Source organism: Hemitrygon akajei, chromosome 28 (assembly GCF_048418815.1).
Source record: "Hemitrygon akajei chromosome 28, sHemAka1.3, whole genome shotgun sequence".
Classification (NCBI taxonomy): domain Eukaryota; kingdom Metazoa; phylum Chordata; class Chondrichthyes; order Myliobatiformes; family Dasyatidae; genus Hemitrygon; species Hemitrygon akajei.
The window spans coordinates 39,091,103-39,112,786 of NC_133151.1; the positions used below are offsets into that span (position 1 = coordinate 39,091,103).

The 21,684-nt window shown below is 49.0% G+C and overlaps 1 protein-coding gene across 1 annotated transcript in view; it reads left to right on the top strand.

Moving 5' to 3' along the window:
• Nucleotides 1-21,684, top strand: part of LOC140717862 (uncharacterized) — a 637,745-nt gene that overhangs the window by 12,632 nt on the left and 603,429 nt on the right. The window contains exon 3 of the mRNA XM_073031583.1: nucleotides 653-766. Coding sequence (XP_072887684.1) covers nucleotides 653-766 — 114 coding nt within the window. The remainder of the gene's footprint in view (nucleotides 1-652; nucleotides 767-21,684) is intronic.

Sequence of the window (21,684 nt, forward strand, 5' to 3'; positions counted from 1 at the left end):
GATGTTTCCTATAGTGGGGGAGTCTAGGACCAGAGGACACAGATAGAGTGGATGTGGAGAGGATGTTTTCTATAGTGGGGGAGTCTAGGACCAGAGGACACAGCCTCAGAATAGAGGGACATTAATTTAGAACAGAGATGAGGAGGAATTTCTATTGCCAGAGGAATTTATTGTCACAGACAGCTGTGGAGGCCAAGTTACCGGGTGCATCTAAAGGTTTCTGGATTAATAAGTTGCCCAAGGCTGAAGGCAGAATGGGACTGAGACGGAAAATAAGACGGGCATGATAGAATGACGGAAGCGATGGGCTGAATGGCCTAATCCCATCTCTTCTGGTCTTGTTAAAATCCCTTTCAGCCCATCGAGGCGCTGCGACTCACAGCAAGCTGAAACGCACTCCCAGCACACACAGCCTTCAGATCTATGCTCCACCCACACACCAGAGGCAACCCTGCCTTCCTGGGCATCACTGGAAACCAGAGCACCCAGGGGAATCCAGTGCAGTGACAGGGGGACCGTGCAAACTCAACGCACACACTGTCCAACTTCGGGACCGACCATGGGCAGCTGGGACTGAGGAACGGCGGCACTACCTACGGTATCGCTCCGACCCTCCATTCCCAATGTGTCATTCTCCAATCTTCTTTTTCAGCTGGGAACGGGACGCAATCTCAGACCGAAGAGACTGACGCCAGAACCAACGTGTCCACAACACCATCGTCACCGAGACGCTGCTGCCAAATGGCATCCCAGATCTCCCTCACAGGTAACAGTCTCTTTACCTCCGGGAGACCCCATGAAACAGTTCACAGAGTAACTCCGGGAATGAAAGGGTTATCGTACGAGCAGCATTTGTTGGCTCCTGGCATTCACTCACTGGAATCTAGAAGTAAGATGGGAGACCTCATTGAAATGATTCAACACTGAAAGGCCTTGATAGAGAGGATGTGGAGAGGATGTTTCCTATAGTGGGGGAGTCTAGGACCAGAGGACACAGATAGAGTGGATGTGGAGAGGATGTTTCCTATAGTGGGGGAGTCTAGGACCAGAGGACACAGATAGACGGGATGTGGAGACGATGTTTCCTATAGTGGGGGAGTCTAGGATCAGAGAACACAGATAGAGTGGATGTGGAGTGGATGTTTCCTATAGTGGGGGGTCTAGGATCAGAGAACACAGATAGAGTGGATGTGGAGAGGATGTTTCCTATAGTGGGGGAGTCTAGGACCAGAGGACACAGATAGAGTGGATGTGGAGAGGATGTTGACTATAGTGGGGGAGTCTAGGACCAGAGGACACAGATAGAGAGGATGTGGATGTGGAGAGGATGTTCCCTATAGTGGGGGAGACTAGGACAGAGGACACAGATAGAGTGGTAATGGAGAGGATGTTTCCTATAGTGGGGGAGTCTGGGACCAAAGGACACAGATAGAGTGGATGTGGAGAGGATATTTCCTGTAGTGGGGGAGTCTAGGACCAGAGGACACAGATAGAGTGGATGTGGAGAGGATGTTCCCTATAGTGGGGGAGACTAGGACAGAGGACACAGATAGGGTCGATATGGAGAGAATGTTTCCTATAGTGTGGGAGTCTGGGACCGGAGGACAGATAGAGTGGATGTGGAGAGGATGTTTCCTATTGTGGGGGAGTCGAGGACCAGGGGACACAAATAAAGTGGATGTGGAGAGGATGTTTCCTGTAGTGGGGTTGTCTAGGACCAGAGGACACAGATAGAGTGGATGTGGAGAGGATGTTTCCTATAGTGTGGAAATCTAGGACCAGAGGACACAGATAGAGTGGATGTGGAGAGGATGTTTCCTATAGTGGTGGAGTCTAGGACCAGAGGACACAGATAGAGTGGATGTGGACAGGATGTTTCCTATAGTGTGGGAGTCTAGGACCAGAGGACACAGATAGAGTGGATGTGGAGAGGATGTTTACTATAGTGTGGAAATCTAGGACCAGAGGACACAGATAGAGTGGATGTGGAGAGGATGTTTCCTATAGTGGGGGAGTCTAGGACCAGAGGACCCAGATATAGTGGATGTGGAGAGCACGTTTCCTATAGTGGGGGAGTGTAGGACCAGAGGACACTGATAGAGTGGATGTGGATAGGATGTTCCCTATAGTGGCGGAGACTAGGACAGAGGACACAGATAGGGTGGATATGGAGAGGATGTTTCCTATAGTGGGGGAGTCTAGGACCAGAGGACACAGATGGAGTCAATGTGGAGAGTATTTTCCCTATAGTGGGGGAGACTAGCACAGAGGACACAGATATAGTGGATGTGGAGAGCATGTTTCCTATAGTGGTGGAGTGTAGGACAAGAGGACACCGATAGAGTGGATGTGGAGAGGATGTTTCCTATAGTGGGGGAGTGTAGGACCAGAGACCACAGATAGAGCGAATGTGGAGATGATGTTTCCTATAGTGGGGAAGTCAAGGACCAGAGGACACATATAGAGTGGTTGTGGAGAGGATGTTTCCTATAGTGGGGGAGTCTGGGACCAGAGGACAAAGATAGAGTGGATGTGGAGAGGATGTTTCCTATTGTAGGGGAGTAGAGGACCAGAGGACACAAATAAAGTGGATGTGGAGAGGATTTTCCTATACTGAGGGTGTCTAAGACCAGAGGACACTGATGGAGTGGATGTGGAGATAATGTTTCCTATAGTGGGGCAGTCAAGGACCAGAGGACACAGATAGAGTGGAAGTGGAGAGGATGTTTCCTATAGTGGGGTGTCTAGGGCCAGAGGACACGGATAGAGTGGATGTGGAGAGGTTGTTTCCTATTGTAGGGGACTAGAGGACCAGAGGACACAAATAAAGTGGATGTGGAGAGGATTTTCCTATACTGAGGGTGTCTAAGACCAGAGGACACTAATAGAGTGGATGTGCAGAGGATGATTCCGGTAGTGGGGAATCTAGGACCAGAGGACACAGATACTGAGGATGTGGAGAGTATGTTTCCTATAGAGGGTGGGTCTGGGACCAGAGGACACAGACTGAGTGGATGTGGAGAGGATGTTTCCTATAGTGAGCGAGTGTAGGACCGGAGGACACCGATAGAGTGGATGTGGAGAGGATGTTTCCAATTGTGGGGGAGTGTAGGACCAGAGGACACAGATAGAGCGAATGTGCAGATAATGTTTCCTATAGTGGGGGAGTCAAGGACCAGAGGACACATATAGAGTGGTTGTGGAGAGGAAGTTTCCTATAGTGGGGGAGTGGACCAGAGGGCACAAATAGAGTGGATGTGGAGAGGATGTTTCCTATAGTGTGGATATCTAGGACCAGTGGACACAGATAGAGAGGATGTGGAGAGGATGTTTCCTATAGTGGGGGAGTCTAGGACCAGAGGACACGGATAGACTGGATGTGCAGTGGATGTTTCCTATAGTGGGGGAGTCTAGGACCAGAGGACACAGATAGAGTGGATGTGGAGAGGATGTTTCCTATAGTGTGGAAATCTAGGACCAGAGGACACAGATAGAGAGGATGTGGAGAGGATGCTTCCTATAGTGGGGGAGTCTAGGACCAGAGGACATAGATAGAGTGGACGTGGAGAGGATGTTTCCTATAGTGGGGGAGTCCAGGACCAGAGGACACAGATAGAGTGGATGTGGAGAGGATGTTTCCTTTAGTGGGGGAGTGTAGGACCAGAGGACACCGATAGAGTGGATGTGGAGAGGATGTTTCCAATAGTGGGGGAGTCTAGGACCAGAGGACACAGATGGAGTCGATGTGGAGAGGATGTTTCCTATAGTGGGGAGTCTAGGATCAGAGCACACAGATAGAGTGTATGTGGAGAGGAAGTTTCCTTTAGTGGGGGAGTCTAGGGACAGTGGACACAGATAGAGTGGATGTGGAGTGGATGTTTCCTATAGTGGGGGAGTCTGGGACCAGAGGGCACATATAGAGTGTATCTGGAGAGGAAGTTTCCTGTAGTGGGGAGTCTAGGATCAGAGGACACAGATAGAGTGGATGTGGATGTGGAGAGGATGTTCCCTATAGTGGAGGAGAATAGGACAGAGGACACAGATATAGTGGATGTGGAGAGTATGTTTCCTATAGTGGCGTAGTGTAGGACCAGAAAACACCGATAGAGTGGATGTGGAGTGGATGTTTCCAATAGTGGGGGAGTCTAGGACCAGAGGACACATATAGAGTAGATTTGGAGAGTATGTTTCCTATAGTGGGGGAGGGTAGGACCAGAGGACACCAATAGAGTGGATGTGGAGAGGATGTTTCCTGTAGTGGAAGAGTCTTGGACCAGTGGACACAGATACAGTGGATGTGGAGAGGATGTTTCCTATAGTGAGGGAGTCTAGGACCAGAGGACACAGATAGTGTGGATGTGGAGAGGATGTTTCCTATAGTGGGGGAGTCTACGACCAGAGGACACAGATAGGGTGCATATGGAGAGGATATTTCCTATTGTGGGGGAGTTTAGGACCAGAGGACACAGATGGAGTCAATGTGGTGAGGATGTTCCCTATAGTAGGGGAGACTAGCACAGAGGACACAGATAGAGTGGTTATGGAGAGGATGTTTCCTATAGTGGGGGAGTCTGGGACCAGAGGACACAGATGGAGTGGATGTGGAGAGGATATTTCCTATAGTGTGGGCTCTAGGACCAGAGGACACAGATATAGTGGATGTGGAGAATATGTTTCCTATAGTGGGGGAGTGTAGGACCAGTGGACATCGATAGAGTGGATGTGGATTGGATGTTTCCTATACTGGGGGAGTCAATGGATAAGAGGACACAGATAGAGTGGAAGTGGAGAGGATTTGTCCTATTCTGGGGGAGTCTGGGACCAGAGGACAAAGACAGAGTGAATGTGGAGAGGTTGTTTCCTATTGTAGGGGAGCCTAGGACCAGAGGACACAGATAGAGTGGATGTGGAGAGGATGTTTCCTGTAGTGGGGGAGTCTAGGACCAGAGGACACAGACAGAGTGGATGTGGAGAGGATGTTTCCTATAGTGGGGGAGTCTAGGACCAGAGGACACAGATAGAGTGGATGTGCAGAGGATGTTTCCTATAGTGGGTGAGTCTAGGACCAGAGGACACAGATAGAGTGGATGTGGAGAGGATGTTTCCTATAGTGGGGGAGTCTAGGACCAGAGAACACAGATAGAGTGGATGTGGAGAGGATGTTTCCTATAGTGGGTGAGTCTGGGACCAGAGGACACAGACTGAGTGGATGTGGAGAGGATGTTTCCTATAGTGAGCGAGTGTAGGACCGGGGGACACAGATAGAGCGAATGTGCAGATAATGTTTCCTATAGTGGGGGAGTCAAGGACCAGAGGACACATATAGAGTGGTTGTGGAGAGGAAGTTTCCTATAGTGGGGGAGTGGACCAGAGGGCACAAATAGAGTGGATGTGGAGAGGATGTTTCCTATAGTGTGGATATCTAGGACCAGTGGACACAGATAGAGAGGATGTGGAGAGGATGTTTCCTATAGTGGGGGAGTCTAGGACCAGAGGACACGGATAGACTGGGTATGCAGAGGATGTTTCCTATAGTGGGGGAGTCTAGGACCAGAGGACACAGATAGAGTGGATGTGGAGAGGATGTTTCCTATAGTTTGGAAATCTAGGACCAGAGGACACAGATAGAGAGGATGTGGAGAGGATGTTTCCTTTAGTGGGGGAGTGTAGGACCAGAGGACACCGATAGAGTGGATGTGGAGAGGATGTTTCCAATAGTGGGGGAGTCTAGGACCAGAGGACACAGATGGAGTCGATGTGGAGAGGATGTTTCCTATAGTGGGGAGTCTAGGATCAGAGCACACAGATAGAGTGTATGTGGAGAGGAAGTTTCCTTTAGTGGGGGAGTCTAGGGACAGTGGACACAGATAGAGTGGATGTGGAGTGGATGTTTCCTATAGTGGGGGAGTCTGGGACCAGAGGGCACATATAGAGTGTATCTGGAGAGGAAGTTTCCTGTAGTGGGGAGTCTAGGATCAGAGGACACAGATAGAGTGGATGTGGATGTGGAGAGGATGTTCCCTATAGTGGAGGAGAATAGGACAGAGGACACAGATATAGTGGATGTGGAGAGTATGTTTCCTATAGTGGCGTAGTGTAGGACCAGAAAACACCGATAGAGTGGATGTGGAGTGGATGTTTCCAATAGTGGGGGAGTCTAGGACCAGAGGACACATATAGAGTAGATTTGGAGAGTATGTTTCCTATAGTGGGGGAGGGTAGGACCAGAGGACACCAATAGAGTGGATGTGGAGAGGATGTTTCCTGTAGTGGAAGAGTCTTGGACCAGTGGACACAGATACAGTGGATGTGGAGAGGATGTTTCCTATAGTGAGGGAGTCTAGGACCAGAGGACACAGATAGTGTGGATGTGGAGAGGATGTTTCCTATAGTGGGGGAGTCTACGACCAGAGGACACAGATAGGGTGCATATGGAGAGGATATTTCCTATTGTGGGGGAGTTTAGGACCAGAGGACACAGATGGAGTCAATGTGGTGAGGATGTTCCCTATAGTAGGGGAGACTAGCACAGAGGACACAGATAGAGTGGTTATGGAGAGGATGTTTCCTATAGTGGGGGAGTCTGGGACCAGAGGACACAGATGGAGTGGATGTGGAGAGGATATTTCCTATAGTGTGGGCTCTAGGACCAGAGGACACAGATATAGTGGATGTGGAGAATATGTTTCCTATAGTGGGGGAGTGTAGGACCAGTGGACATCGATAGAGTGGATGTGGATTGGATGTTTCCTATACTGGGGGAGTCAATGGATAAGAGGACACAGATAGAGTGGAAGTGGAGAGGATTTGTCCTATTCTGGGGGAGTCTGGGACCAGAGGACAAAGACAGAGTGAATGTGGAGAGGTTGTTTCCTATTGTAGGGGAGCCTAGGACCAGAGGACACAGATAGAGTGGATGTGGAGAGGATGTTTCCTGTAGTGGGGGAGTCTAGGACCAGAGGACACAGACAGAGTGGATGTGGAGAGGATGTTTCCTATAGTGGGGGAGTCTAGGACCAGAGGACACAGATAGAGTGGATGTGCAGAGGATGTTTCCTATAGTGGGTGAGTCTAGGACCAGAGGACACAGATAGAGTGGATGTGGAGAGGATGTTTCCTATAGTGGGGGAGTCTAGGACCAGAGAACACAGATAGAGTGGATGTGGAGAGGATGTTTCCTATAGTGGGTGAGTCTGGGACCAGAGGACACAGACTGAGTGGATGTGGAGAGGATGTTTCCTATAGTGAGCGAGTGTAGGACCGGGGGACACAGATAGAGCGAATGTGCAGATAATGTTTCCTATAGTGGGGGAGTCAAGGACCAGAGGACACATATAGAGTGGTTGTGGAGAGGAAGTTTCCTATAGTGGGGGAGTGGACCAGAGGGCACAAATAGAGTGGATGTGGAGAGGATGTTTCCTATAGTGTGGATATCTAGGACCAGTGGACACAGATAGAGAGGATGTGGAGAGGATGTTTCCTATAGTGGGGGAGTCTAGGACCAGAGGACACGGATAGACTGGGTATGCAGAGGATGTTTCCTATAGTGGGGGAGTCTAGGACCAGAGGACACAGATAGAGTGGATGTGGAGAGGATGTTTCCTATAGTGTGGAAATCTAGGACCAGAGGACACAGATAGAGAGGATGTGGAGAGGATGCTTCCTATAGTGGGGGAGTCTAGGACCAGAGGACATAGATAGAGTGGACGTGGAGAGGATGTTTCCTATAGTGGGGGAGTCCAGGACCAGAGGACACAGATAGAGTGGATGTGGAGAGGATGTTTCCTTTAGTGGGGGAGTGTAGGACCAGAGGACACCGAAAGAGTGGATGTGGAGTGGATGTTTCCTATAGTGGGGGAGTCTGGGACCAGAGGGCACATATAGAGTGTATCTGGAGAGGAAGTTTCCTGTAGTGGGGAGTCTAGGATCAGAGGACACAGATAGAGTGGATGTGGATGTGGAGAGGATGTTCCCTATAGTGGAGGAGACTAGGACAGAGGACACAGATATAGTGGATGTGGAGAGTATGTTTCCTATAGTGGCGTAGTGTAGGACCAGAGGACACCGATAGAGTGGATGTGGAGTGGATGTTTCCAATAGTGGGGGAGTCTAGGACCAGAGGACACAGATGGAGTCGATGTGGAGAGGATGTTTCCTATAGTGGGGAGTCTAGGATCAGAGCACACAGATAGAGTGTATGTGGAGAGGAAGTTTCCTTTAGTGGGGGAGTCTAGGGACAGTGGACACAGATAGAGTGGATGTGGAATGGATGTTTCCTATAGTGGGGGAGTCTGGGACCAGAGGGCACATATAGAGTGTATCTGGAGAGGAAGTTTCCTGTAGTGGGGAGTCTAGGATCAGAGGACACAGATAGAGTGGATGTGGATGTGGAGAGGATGTTCCCTATAGTGGAGGAGACTAGGACAGAGGACACAGATATAGTGGATGTGGAGAGTATGTTTCCTATAGTGGCGTAGTGTAGGACCAGAGGACACCGATAGAGTGGATGTGGAGTGGATGTTTCCAATAGTGGGGGAGTCTAGGACCAGAGGACACAGATGGAGTCGATGTGGAGAGGATGTTTCCTATAGTGGGGAGTCTAGGATCAGAGCACACAGATAGAGTGTATGTGGAGAGGAAGTTTCCTTTAGTGGGGGAGTCTAGGGACAGTGGACACAGATAGAGTGGATGTGGAGAGGATATTTCCTATAGTGCGGGAGTCTAGGACCACAGGACACATATAGAGTAGATTTGGAGAGTATGTTTCCTATAGTGGGGGAGAGTAGGACCAGAGGACACCAATAGAGTGGATGTGGAGAGGATGTTTCCTGTAGTGGAAGAGTCTTGGACCAGTGGACACAGATACAGTGGATGTGGAGAGGATGTTTCCTATAGTGAGGGAGTCTAGGACCAGAGGACACAGATAGTGTGGATGTGGAGAGGATGTTTCCTATAGTGGGGGAGTCTACGACCAGAGGACACAGATAGGGTGCATATGGAGAGGATATTTCCTATTGTGGGGGAGTTTAGGACCAGAGGACACAGATGGAGTCAATGTGGTGAGGATGTTCCCTATAGTGGGGGAGACTAGCACAGAGGACACAGATAGAGTGGTTATGGAGAGGATGTTTCCTATAGTGGGGGAGTCTGGGACCAGAGGACACAGATAGAGTGGATGTGGAGAGGATATTTCCTATAGTGTGGGTCTCTAGGACCAGAGGACACAGATATAGTGGATGTGGAGAATATGTTTCCTATAGTGGGGGAGTGTAGGACCAGTGGACATCGATAGAGTGGATGTGGATTGGATGTTTCCTATACTGGGGGAGTCAATGGATAAGAGGACACAGATAGAGTGGAAGTGGAGAGGATTTGTCCTATTCTGGGGGAGTCTGGGACCAGAGGACAAAGACAGAGTGAATGTGGAGAGGTTGTTTCCTATTGTAGGGGAGCCTAGGACCAGAGTACACAGATAGAGTGGATGAGGAGAGGAAGTTTCCTGTAGTGGGGATGTCGAGGATCAGTGGACACATATAGTGTGGATGTGGAGAGGATGTTGACTATAGTGGGGAGTGAAGGATCAGAGGACACAGTTAGAGTGGATGTGGAGAGGATGTTTCCTATAGTGGTGGAGTGTAGGACAAGAGGACACCGATAGAGTGGATGTGGAGAGGATGTTTCCTATATTGGGGGAGTGTAGGACCAGAGAACACAGATAGAGCGAATGTGGAGATAATGTTTCCTATAGTGGGGCAGTCAAGGACCAGAGGACACATATAGAGTGGTTGTGGAGAGGATGTTTACTATAGTGGGGGAGTCTGGGACCAGAGGACACAGATAGATTGAATGTGGAGAGGATGATTCCTATTGTAGGCGGGCCGAGGACCAGAGGACACAGATAGAGTGATTGTGGAGAGGAAGTTTCCTGTAGTGGGGCGTCTAGGGTCAGAGGACACAGATAGAGTGGATGTGGATGTGGAGAGGATGTTCCCTATAGTGGGGGAGACTAGGACAGAGGACACAGATAGAGTGAATGTGGAGAGGATGTTTCCTATTGTAGGGGAGTAGAGGACATGAGGACACAAATAAAGTGGATGTGGAGAGGATGTTTCCTACATTGGGGGAGTGTAGGACCACAGGACACCGATGGAGTGGATCTGGAGAGGATGTTTCCAATTGTGGGGGAGTGTAGGACCAGAGGACACAGATAGAGTGACTGTGGAGATAATGTTTCCTGTACTGGGGGAGTCAAGGACCAGAGGACACATATAGAGTGGTTGTGGAGAGGATGTTTCCTATAGTGGGGGAGTCTAGGACCAGAGGACACAGATATACTGGATGTGGAAAACATGTTTCCTATACTGGTGAAGTCTACTTCCAGATGACACAAATAGAGTGGATGAGGATAGGATGTTTCCTATAGTGGGGGAGTCTAGGACCAGAGGACACAGATGGAGTCAATGTGGAGAGTATTTTCTCTATAGTGGGGGAGACTAGCACCGAGGACACAGATATAGTGGATGTGGAGAACATGTTTCCTATACTGGTGGAGTGTAGGACAAGAGGACACCGATAGAGTGGATGTGGAGAGGATGTTTCCTATAGTGGGGGAGTGTAGGACCAGAGGACACAGATAGAGCGAATGTGGAGATAATGTTTCCTATTGTAGGCGGGCCGAGGACCAGAGGACACAGATAGAGTGATTGTGGAGAGGAAGTTTCCTGTAGTGGGGCGTCTAGGATCAGAGGACACAGATAGAGTGGATGTGGATGTGGAGAGGATGTTCCCTATAGTGGGGGAGACTGGGACAGAGGACACAGACAGAGTGGCTATGGAGAGGATGTTTCCTATAGTGGGGGAGTCTAGGACCAGAGGACACAGATAGAGTGGATGTGGAGAGGATGTTTCCTATAGTGTGGAAATCTAGGACCAGAGGACACAGATAGAGTGGATGTGGATGTGGAGAGGATGTTCCCTATAGTGGAGGAGACTAGGACAGAGGACACAGATATAGTGGATGTGGAGAGTATGTTTCCTATAGTGGCGTAGTGTAGGACCAGAGGACACCGATAGAGTGGATGTGGAGTGGATGTTTCCAATAGTGGGGGAGTCTAGGACCAGAGGACACAGATGGAGTCGATGTGGAGAGGATGTTTCCTATAGTGGGGAGTCTAGGATCAGAGCACACAGATAGAGTGTATGTGGAGAGGAAGTTTCCTTTAGTGGGGGAGTCTAGGGACAGTGGACACAGATAGAGTGGATGTGGAATGGATGTTTCCTATAGTGGGGGAGTCTGGGACCAGAGGGCACATATAGAGTGTATCTGGAGAGGAAGTTTCCTGTAGTGGGGAGTCTAGGATCAGAGGACACAGATAGAGTGGATGTGTATGTGGAGAGGATGTTCCCTATAGTGGAGGAGACTAGGACAGAGGACACAGATATAGTGGATGTGGAGAGTATGTTTCCTATAGTGGCGTAGTGTAGGACCAGAGGACACCGATAGAGTGGATGTGGAGTGGATGTTTCCAATAGTGGGGGAGTCTAGGACCAGAGGACACAGATGGAGTCGATGTGGAGAGGATGTTTCCTATAGTGGGGAGTCTAGGATCAGAGCACACAGATAGAGTGTATGTGGAGAGGAAGTTTCCTTTAGTGGGGGAGTCTAGGGACAGTGGACACAGATAGAGTGGATGTGGAGAGGATATTTCCTATAGTGCGGGAGTCTAGGACCACAGGACACATATAGAGTAGATTTGGAGAGTATGTTTCCTATAGTGGGGGAGAGTAGGACCAGAGGACACCAATAGAGTGGATGTGGAGAGGATGTTTCCTGTAGTGGAAGAGTCTTGGACCAGTGGACACAGATACAGTGGATGTGGAGAGGATGTTTCCTATAGTGAGGGAGTCTAGGACCAGAGGACACAGATAGTGTGGATGTGGAGAGGATGTTTCCTATAGTGGGGGAGTCTACGACCAGAGGACACAGATAGGGTGCATATGGAGAGGATATTTCCTATTGTGGGGGAGTTTAGGACCAGAGGACACAGATGGAGTCAATGTGGTGAGGATGTTCCCTATAGTGGGGGAGACTAGCACAGAGGACACAGATAGAGTGGTTATGGAGAGGATGTTTCCTATAGTGGGGGAGTCTGGGACCAGAGGACACAGATAGAGTGGATGTGGAGAGGATATTTCCTATAGTGTGGGTCTCTAGGACCAGAGGACACAGATATAGTGGATGTGGAGAATATGTTTCCTATAGTGGGGGAGTGTAGGACCAGTGGACATCGATAGAGTGGATGTGGATTGGATGTTTCCTATACTGGGGGAGTCAATGGATAAGAGGACACAGATAGAGTGGAAGTGGAGAGGATTTGTCCTATTCTGGGGGAGTCTGGGACCAGAGGACAAAGACAGAGTGAATGTGGAGAGGTTGTTTCCTATTGTAGGGGAGCCTAGGACCAGAGAACACAGATAGAGTGGATGAGGAGAGGAAGTTTCCTGTAGTGGGGATGTCGAGGATCAGTGGACACATATAGTGTGGATGTGGAGAGGATGTTGACTATAGTGGGGAGTGAAGGATCAGAGGACACAGTTAGAGTGGATGTGGAGAGGATGTTTCCTATACTGGGGAGTGTAGGATCAGAGGACACAGTTAGAGTGGATGTGGAGAGGATGTTTCCTATAGTGGGGTGTCTAGGACCAGAGGACACAGATACAGTGAATGTGGAGAGGATGTTTCCTTTTGTAGGGGAGTAGAGGACATGAGGACACAAATAAAGTGGATGTGGAGAGGATGTTTCCTACATTGGGGGAGTGTAGGACCACAGGACACCGATGGAGTGGATCTGGAGAGGATGTTTCCAATTGTGGGGGAGTGTAGGACCAGAGGACACAGATAGAGTGACTGTGGAGATAATGTTTCCTGTAGTGGGGGAGTCAAGGACCAGAGGACACATATAGAGTGGTTGTGGAGAGGATGTTTCCTATAGTGGGGGAGTCTAGGACCAGAGGACACAGATATACTGGATGTGGAAAACATGTTTCCTATACTGGTGAAGTCTACTTCCAGATGACACAAATAGAGTGGATGAGGATAGGATGTTCCCTATAGTGGGGGAGACTAGGACAGAGGACACAGATAGGGTGGATATGGAGAGGATGTTTCCTATAGTGGGGGAGTCTAGGACCAGAGGACACAGATGGAGTCAATGTGGAGAGTATTTTCTCTATAGTGGGGGAGACTAGCACCGAGGACACAGATATAGTGGATGTGGAGAACATGTTTCCTATACTGGTGGTGTGTAGGACAAGAGGACCGATAGAGTGGATGTGGAGAGGATGTTTCCTATAGTGGGGGAGTGTAGGACCAGAGGACACAGATAGAGCGAATGTGGAGATAATGTTTCCTATTGTAGGCGGGCCGAGGACCAGAGGACACAGATAGAGTGATTGTGGAGAGGAAGTTTCCTGTAGTGGGGCGTCTAGGATCAGAGGACACAGATAGAGTGGATGTGGATGTGGAGAGGATGTTCCCTATAGTGGGGGAGACTGGGACAGAGGACACAGACAGAGTGGCTATGGAGAGGATGTTTCCTATAGTGGGGGAGTCTCGGACCAGAGGACACAGAAAGAGTGGATGTGGAGATGATATTTCCTATAGTGGGGGACTCTAAGACCAGAGGACACAGATATAGTGGATGTGGAGAGTATGTTTCCTATAATGGGGGAGTGTAGGACCAGAGGACACCGATAGAGTGGATGTGGAGTGGATGTTTCCTCTGGTGGGGGAGAATAGGACCAGAGGACACTGATGGAGTCGATGTGGAAAGGATGTTTCCTATAGTGGGGGAGTCTGGACCAGATGACACAGATAGAGTGGATCTGGAGAGGATGTTTCCTATAGTGCGGGAGTCTAGGACCAGAGGACACAGATAGAGTGGATTTGGAGAGAATGTTTCCTATACTGGGGAGTGTAGGATCAGAGGACACAGATAGAGTGGATGTGGAGAGGATGTTTCCTATAGTGGGGTGTCTAGGACCAGAGGACACAGATAGAGTGAATGTGGAGAGGATGTTTCCTATTGTAGGGGAGTAGAGGACATGAGGACACAAATAAAGTGGATGTGGAGAGGATGTTTCCTATACTGAGGGTGTCTAAGACCAGAGGACACAGATATAGTGGATGTGGAGGGTATGTTTCCTATATTGGGGGAGTGTAGGACCACAGGACACCGATGGAGTGGATGTGGAGAGGATGTTTCCAATTGTGGGGGAGCGTAGGACCAGAGGACACAGATAGAGTGACTGTGGAGATAATGTTTCCTGTAGTGGGGGAGTCTAGGGACAGTGGACACAGATAGAGTGGATGTGGAGAGGATATTTCCTATAGTGCGGGAGTCTAGGACCACAGGACACATATAGAGTAGATTTGGAGAGTATGTTTCCTATAGTGGGGGAGAGTAGGACCAGAGGACACCAATAGAGTGGATGTGGAGAGGATGTTTCCTGTAGTGGAAGAGTCTTGGACCAGTGGACACAGATACAGTGGATGTGGAGAGGATGTTTCCTATAGTGAGGGAGTCTAGGACCAGAGGACACAGATAGTGTGGATGTGGAGAGGATGTTTCCTATAGTGGGGGAGTCTACGACCAGAGGACACAGATAGGGTGCATATGGAGAGGATATTTCCTATTGTGGGGGAGTCTAGGACCAGAGGACACAGATGGAGTCAATGTGGAGAGGATGTTTCCTATAGTGGGGGAGACTAGCACAGAGGACACAGATAGAGTGGTTATGGAGAGGATGTTTCCTATAGTGGGGGAGTCTGGGACCAGAGGACACAGATAGAGTGGATGTGGAGAGGATATTTCCTATAGTGTGGGTCTCTAGGACCAGAGGACACAGATATAGTGGATGTGGAGAATATGTTTCCTATAGTGGGGGAGTGTAGGACCAGTGGACATCGATAGATTGGATGTGGATTGGATGTTTCCTATACTTGGGGAGTCAATGGATAAGAGGACACAGATAGAGTGGAAGTGGAGAGGATTTGTCCTATTGTGGGGGAGTCTGGGACCAGAGGACACAGACAGAGTGAATGTGGAGAGGTTGTTTCCTAGTGTAGGGGAGCCTAGGATCCCCACAGATAGAGTGGATGAGGAGAGGAAGTTTCCTGTAGTGGGGATGTCGAGGATCAGTGGACACATATAGTGTGGATGTGGAGAGGATGTTGACTATAGTGGGGAGTGTAGGATCAGAGGACACAGTTAGAGTGGATGTTGAGAGGATGTTTCCTATAGTGGGGGAGACTAGGACAGAGGACACAGATCGGGTGGATATGGAGAGTATGTTTCCTATATTGGGGAGTCTAGGATCAGAGGACACAGATAGAGTGGATGTGGAAAGGATGTTCCCAATAGTTGGGGAGATTAGGACAGAGGACACAGATAGGGTGGATATGGAGAGGATGTTTCCTATATTGGGGTAGTGTAGGACAAGAAGACACAGATAGAGCGAATGTGGAGATAATGTTTCCTATAGTGGGGCAGTCAAGGACCAGAGGACACATATAGAGTGGTTGTGGAGAGGATGTTTCCTATAGTGGGGGAGACTGTGACCAGAGGACACATATAGAGTGGTTGTGGAGAGGATGTTTCCTATATTCGGGAGTCTAGGATCAGAGGTCACAGATAGAGTGGATGTGGATGTGCAGAGGATGTTCCCTATAGTGGAGGAGACTAGGACAGAGGACACAGATATAGTGAATGTGGAGAGTATGTTTCCTATAGTGGGGGAGAGTAGGACCAGAGGACACCAATAGAGTGGATGTGGAGAGGATGTTTCCTGTAGTGGAAGAGTCTTGGACCAGTGGACACAGATACAGTGGATGTGGAGAGGATGTTTCCTATAGTGAGGGAGTCTAGGACCAGAGGACACAGATAGTGTGGATGTGGAGAGGATGTTTCCTATAGTGGGGGAGTCTACGACCAGAGGACACAGATAGGGTGCATATGGAGAGGATATTTCCTATTGTGGGGGAGTCTAGGACCAGAGGACACAGATGGAGTCAATGTGGAGAGGATGTTTCCTATAGTGGGGGAGACTAGCACAGAGGACACAGATAGAGTGGTTATGGAGAGGATGTTTCCTATAGTGGGGGAGTCTGGGACCAGAGGACACAGATAGAGTGGATGTGGAGAGGATATTTCCTATAGTGTGGGTCTCTAGGACCAGAGGACACAGATATAGTGGATGTGGAGAATATGTTTCCTATAGTGGGGGAGTGTAGGACCAGTGGACATCGATAGAGTGGATGTGGATTGGATGTTTCCTATACTGGGGGAGTCAATGGATAAGAGGACACAGATAGAGTGGAAGTGGAGAGGATTTGTCCTATTGTGGGGATGTCTGGGACCAGAGGACACAGACAGAGTGAATGTGGAGAGGTTGTTTCCTATTGTAGGGGAGCCTAGGACCAGAGGACACAGATAGAGTGGATGAGGAGAGTAAGTTTCCTGTAGTGGGGATGTCGAGGATCAGTGGACACATATAGTGTGGATGTGGAGAGGTAGTTGACTATAGTGGGGTGTCTAGGACCAGAGGACACAGATAGAGTTAATGTGGAGAGGATGTTTCCTATTGTAGGGGAGTAGAGGACATGAGGACACAAATAAAGTGGATGTGGAGAGGATGTTTCCTATACTGAGGGTGTCTAAGACCAGAGGACACTGATAGAGTGGATGTGGAGAGCATATTTCCTATAGTGCGGGTCTCTAGGACCAGAGGACACAGATATAGTGGATGTGGAGGGTATGTTTCCTATAGTGGGGGAGTGTAGGACCAGAGGACACCGATGGGGTGGATGTGGAGAGGATGTTTCCTATAGTGGGGGAGTCTAGGACCAGAGGACACAGATAGAGTGGTTGTGGAGAGGATGTTGCCTATAGTGGGGGAGTCTAGGACCAGAGGACACAGATATAGTGGATGTGGAAAACATGTTTCCTATACTGGTGAAGTCTACTTCCAGATGTCACAAATAGAGTGGATGTGGATAGGATGTTTCCTATTGTAGGGGAGTAGAGGACATGAGGACACAAATAAAGTGGATGTGGAGAGGATGTTTCCTATACTGAGGGTGTCTAAGACCAGAGGACACAGATATAGTGGATGTGGAGGGTATGTTTCCTATATTGGGGGAGTGTAGGACCACAGGACACCGATGGAGTGGATGTGGAGAGGATGTTTCCAATTGTGGGGGAGCGTAGGACCAGAGGACACAGATAGAGTGACTGTGGAGATAATGTTTCCTGTAGTGGGGGAGTCTAGGGACAGTGGACACAGATAGAGTGGATGTGGAGAGGATATTTCCTATAGTGCGGGAGTCTAGGACCACAGGACACATATAGAGTAGATTTGGAGAGTATGTTTCCTATAGTGGGGGAGAGTAGTACCAGAGGACACCAATAGAGTGGATGTGGAGAGGATGTTTCCTGTAGTGGAAGAGTCTTGGACCAGTGGACACAGATACAGTGGATGTGGAGAGGATGTTTCCTATAGTGAGGGAGTCTAGGACCAGAGGACACAGATAGTGTGGATGTGGAGAGGATGTTTCCTATAGTGGGGGAGTCTACGACCAGAGGACACAGATAGGGTGCATATGGAGAGGATATTTCCTATTGTGGGGGAGTCTAGGACCAGAGGACACAGATGGAGTCAATGTGGAGAGGATGTTTCCTATAGTGGGGGAGACTAGCACAGAGGACACAGATAGAGTGGTTATGGAGAGGATGTTTCCTATAGTGGGGGAGTCTGGGACCAGAGGACACAGATAGAGTGGATGTGGAGAGGATATTTCCTATAGTGTGGGTCTCTAGGACCAGAGGACACAGATATAGTGGATGTGGAGAATATGTTTCCTATAGTGGGGGAGTGTAGGACCAGTGGACATCGATAGATTGGATGTGGATTGGATGTTTCCTATACTTGGGGAGTCAATGGATAAGAGGACACAGATAGAGTGGAAGTGGAGAGGATTTGTCCTATTGTGGGGGAGTCTGGGACCAGAGGACACAGACAGAGTGAATGTGGAGAGGTTGTTTCCTAGTGTAGGGGAGCCTAGGATCCCCACAGATAGAGTGGATGAGGAGAGGAAGTTTCCTGTAGTGGGGATGTCGAGGATCAGTGGACACATATAGTGTGGATGTGGAGAGGATGTTGACTATAGTGGGGAGTGTAGGATCAGAGGACACAGTTAGAGTGGATGTTGAGAGGATGTTTCCTATAGTGGGGGAGACTAGGACAGAGGACACAGATCGGGTGGATATGGAGAGTATGTTTCCTATATTGGGGAGTCTAGGATCAGAGGACACAGATAGAGTGGATGTGGAAAGGATGTTCCCAATAGTTGGGGAGATTAGGACAGAGGACACAGATAGGGTGGATATGGAGAGGATGTTTCCTATATTGGGGTAGTGTAGGACAAGAAGACACAGATAGAGCGAATGTGGAGATAATGTTTCCTATAGTGGGGCAGTCAAGGACCAGAGGACACATATAGAGTGGTTGTGGAGAGGATGTTTCCTATAGTGGGGGAGACTGTGACCAGAGGACACATATAGAGTGGTTGTGGAGAGGATGTTTCCTATATTCGGGAGTCTAGGATCAGAGGTCACAGATAGAGTGGATGTGGATGTGCAGAGGATGTTCCCTATAGTGGAGGAGACTAGGACAGAGGACACAGATATAGTGAATGTGGAGAGTATGTTTCCTATAGTGGGGGAGAGTAGGAGCAGAGGACACCAATAGAGTGGATGTGGAGAGGATGTTTCCTGTAGTGGAAGAGTCTTGGACCAGTGGACACAGATACAGTGGATGTGGAGAGGATGTTTCCTATAGTGAGGGAGTCTAGGACCAGAGGACACAGATAGTGTGGATGTGGAGAGGATGTTTCCTATAGTGGGGGAGTCTACGACCAGAGGACACAGATAGGGTGCATATGGAGAGGATATTTCCTATTGTGGGGGAGTCTAGGACCAGAGGACACAGATGGAGTCAATGTGGAGAGGATGTTTCCTATAGTGGGGGAGACTAGCACAGAGGACACAGATAGAGTGGTTATGGAGAGGATGTTTCCTATAGTGGGGGAGTCTGGGACCAGAGGACACAGATAGAGTGGATGTGGAGAGGATATTTCCTATAGTGTGGGTCTCTAGGACCAGAGGACACAGATATAGTGGATGTGGAGAATATGTTTCCTATAGTGGGGGAGTGTAGGACCAGTGGACATCGATAGAGTGGATGTGGATTGGATGTTTCCTATACTGGGGGAGTCAATGGTTAAGAGGACACAGATAGAGTGGAAGTGGAGAGGATTTGTCCTATTTTGGGGATGTCTGGGACCAGAGGACACAGACAGAGTGAATGTGGAGAGGTTGTTTCCTATTGTAGGGGAGCCTAGGACCAGAGGACACAGATAGAGTGGATGAGGAGAGTAAGTTTCCTGTAGTGGGGATGTCGAGGATCAGTGGACACATATAGTGTGGATGTGGAGAGGTTGTTGACTATAGTGGGGTGTCTAGGACCAGAGGACACAGATAGAGTTAATGTGGAGAGGATGTTTCCTATTGTAGGGGAGTAGAGGACATGAGGACACAAATAAAGTGGATGTGGAGAGGATGTTTCCTATACTGAGGGTGTCTAAGACCAGAGGACACTGATAGAGTGGATGTGGAGAGCATATTTCCTATAGTGCGGGTCTCTAGGACCAGAGGACACAGATATAGTGGATGTGGAGGGTATGTTTCCTATAGTGGGGGAGTGTAGGACCAGAGGACACCGATGGGGTGGATGTGGAGAGGATGTTTCCTATAGTGGGGGAGTCTAGGACCAGAGGACACAGATAGAGTGGTTGTGGAGAGGATGTTGCCTATAGTGGGGGAGTCTAGGACCAGAGGACACAGATATAGTGGATGTGGAAAACATGTTTCCTATACTGGTGAAGTCTACTTCCAGATGTCACAAATAGAGTGGATGTGGATAGGATGTTCTCTATAGTGGGGGAGACTAGGACAGAGGGCACAGATAGGGTGGATATGGAGAGGATGTTTCCTATAGTGGGGGAGTCTAGGACCAGAGGACACAGATGGAGTCAATGTCGAGAGTATTTTCCCTATAGTGAGGGAGACTAGCACAGGGGACACAGATATAGTGGATGTGGAGAGCATGTTTCCTATAGTGGTGGAGTGTAGGACCAGAGGACACCGATAGAGTGGATGTGGAGTGGATGTTTCCTATAGTGGGGGAGTCTAGGACCAGAGGACACAGATGGAGTCGATGTGGAGAGGATGTTTCCTATAGTGGGGACTCTAGGATCAGAGCACACAGATAGAGTGTATGTGGAGAGGAAGTTTCCTTTAGTGGGGGAGTCTAGGGACAGTGGACACAGATAGAGTGGATGTGGAGAGGATATTTCCTATAGTGCGGGAGTCTAGGACCACAGGACACATATAGAGTAGATTTGGAGAGTATGTTTCCTATAGTGGGGGAGAGTAGGACCAGAGGACACCAATAGAGTGGATGTGGAGAGGATGTTTCCTGTAGTGGAAGAGTCTTGGACCAGTGGACACAGATACAGTGGATGTGGAGAGGATGTTTCCTATAGTGAGGGAGTCTAGGACCAGAGGACACAGATATAGTGGATGTGGAAAACATGTTTCCTATACTGGTGAAGTCTACTTCCAGATGACACAAATAGAGTGGATGTGGATAGGATGTTCCCTATAGTGGGGGAGACTAGGACAGAGGACACAGATAGGGTGGATATGGAGAGGATGTTTCCTATAGTGGGGGAGTCTAGGACCAGAGGACACAGATGGAGTCAATGTGGAGAGTATTTTCCCTATAGTGGGGGAGACTAGCACAGAGGACACAGATATAGTGGATGTGGAGAGCATGTTTCCTATCGTGGTGGAGTGTAGAACAAGACGACACCGATAGAGTGGATGTGGAGAGGATGTTTCCTATAGTGGGGGAGTGTAGGACCAGAGGACACAGATAGAGCGAATGTGGAGATAATGTTTCCTATTGTAGGCGGGCCGAGGACCAGAGGACACAGATAGAGTGATTGTGGAGAGGAAGTTTCCTGTAGTGGGGCGTCTAGGATCAGAGGACACAGATAGAGTGGATGTGGATGTGGAGAGGATGTTCCCTATAGTGGGGGAGACTAGGACAGAGGACACAGATAGAGTGGCTATGGAGAGGATGTTTCCTATAGTGGGGGAGTCTCGGACCAGAGGACACAGAAAGAGTGGATGTGGAAAACATGTTTCCTATACTGGTGAAGTCTACTTCCAGATGACACAAATAGAGTGGATGTGGATAGGATGTTCCCTATAGTGGGGGAGACTAGGACAGAGGACACAGATAGGGTGGATATGGAGAGTATGTTTCCTATATTGGGGAGTCTAGGATCAGAGGACACAGATAGAGTGGATGTGGAAAGGATGTTCCCAATAGTTCGGGAGATTAGGACAGAGGACACAGATAGGGTGGATATGGAGAGGATGTTTCCTATATTGGGGTAGTGTAGGACAAGAAGACACAGATAGAGCGAATGTGGAGATAATGTTTCCTATAGTGGGGCAGTCAAGGACCAGAGGACACATATAGAGTGGTTGTGGAGAG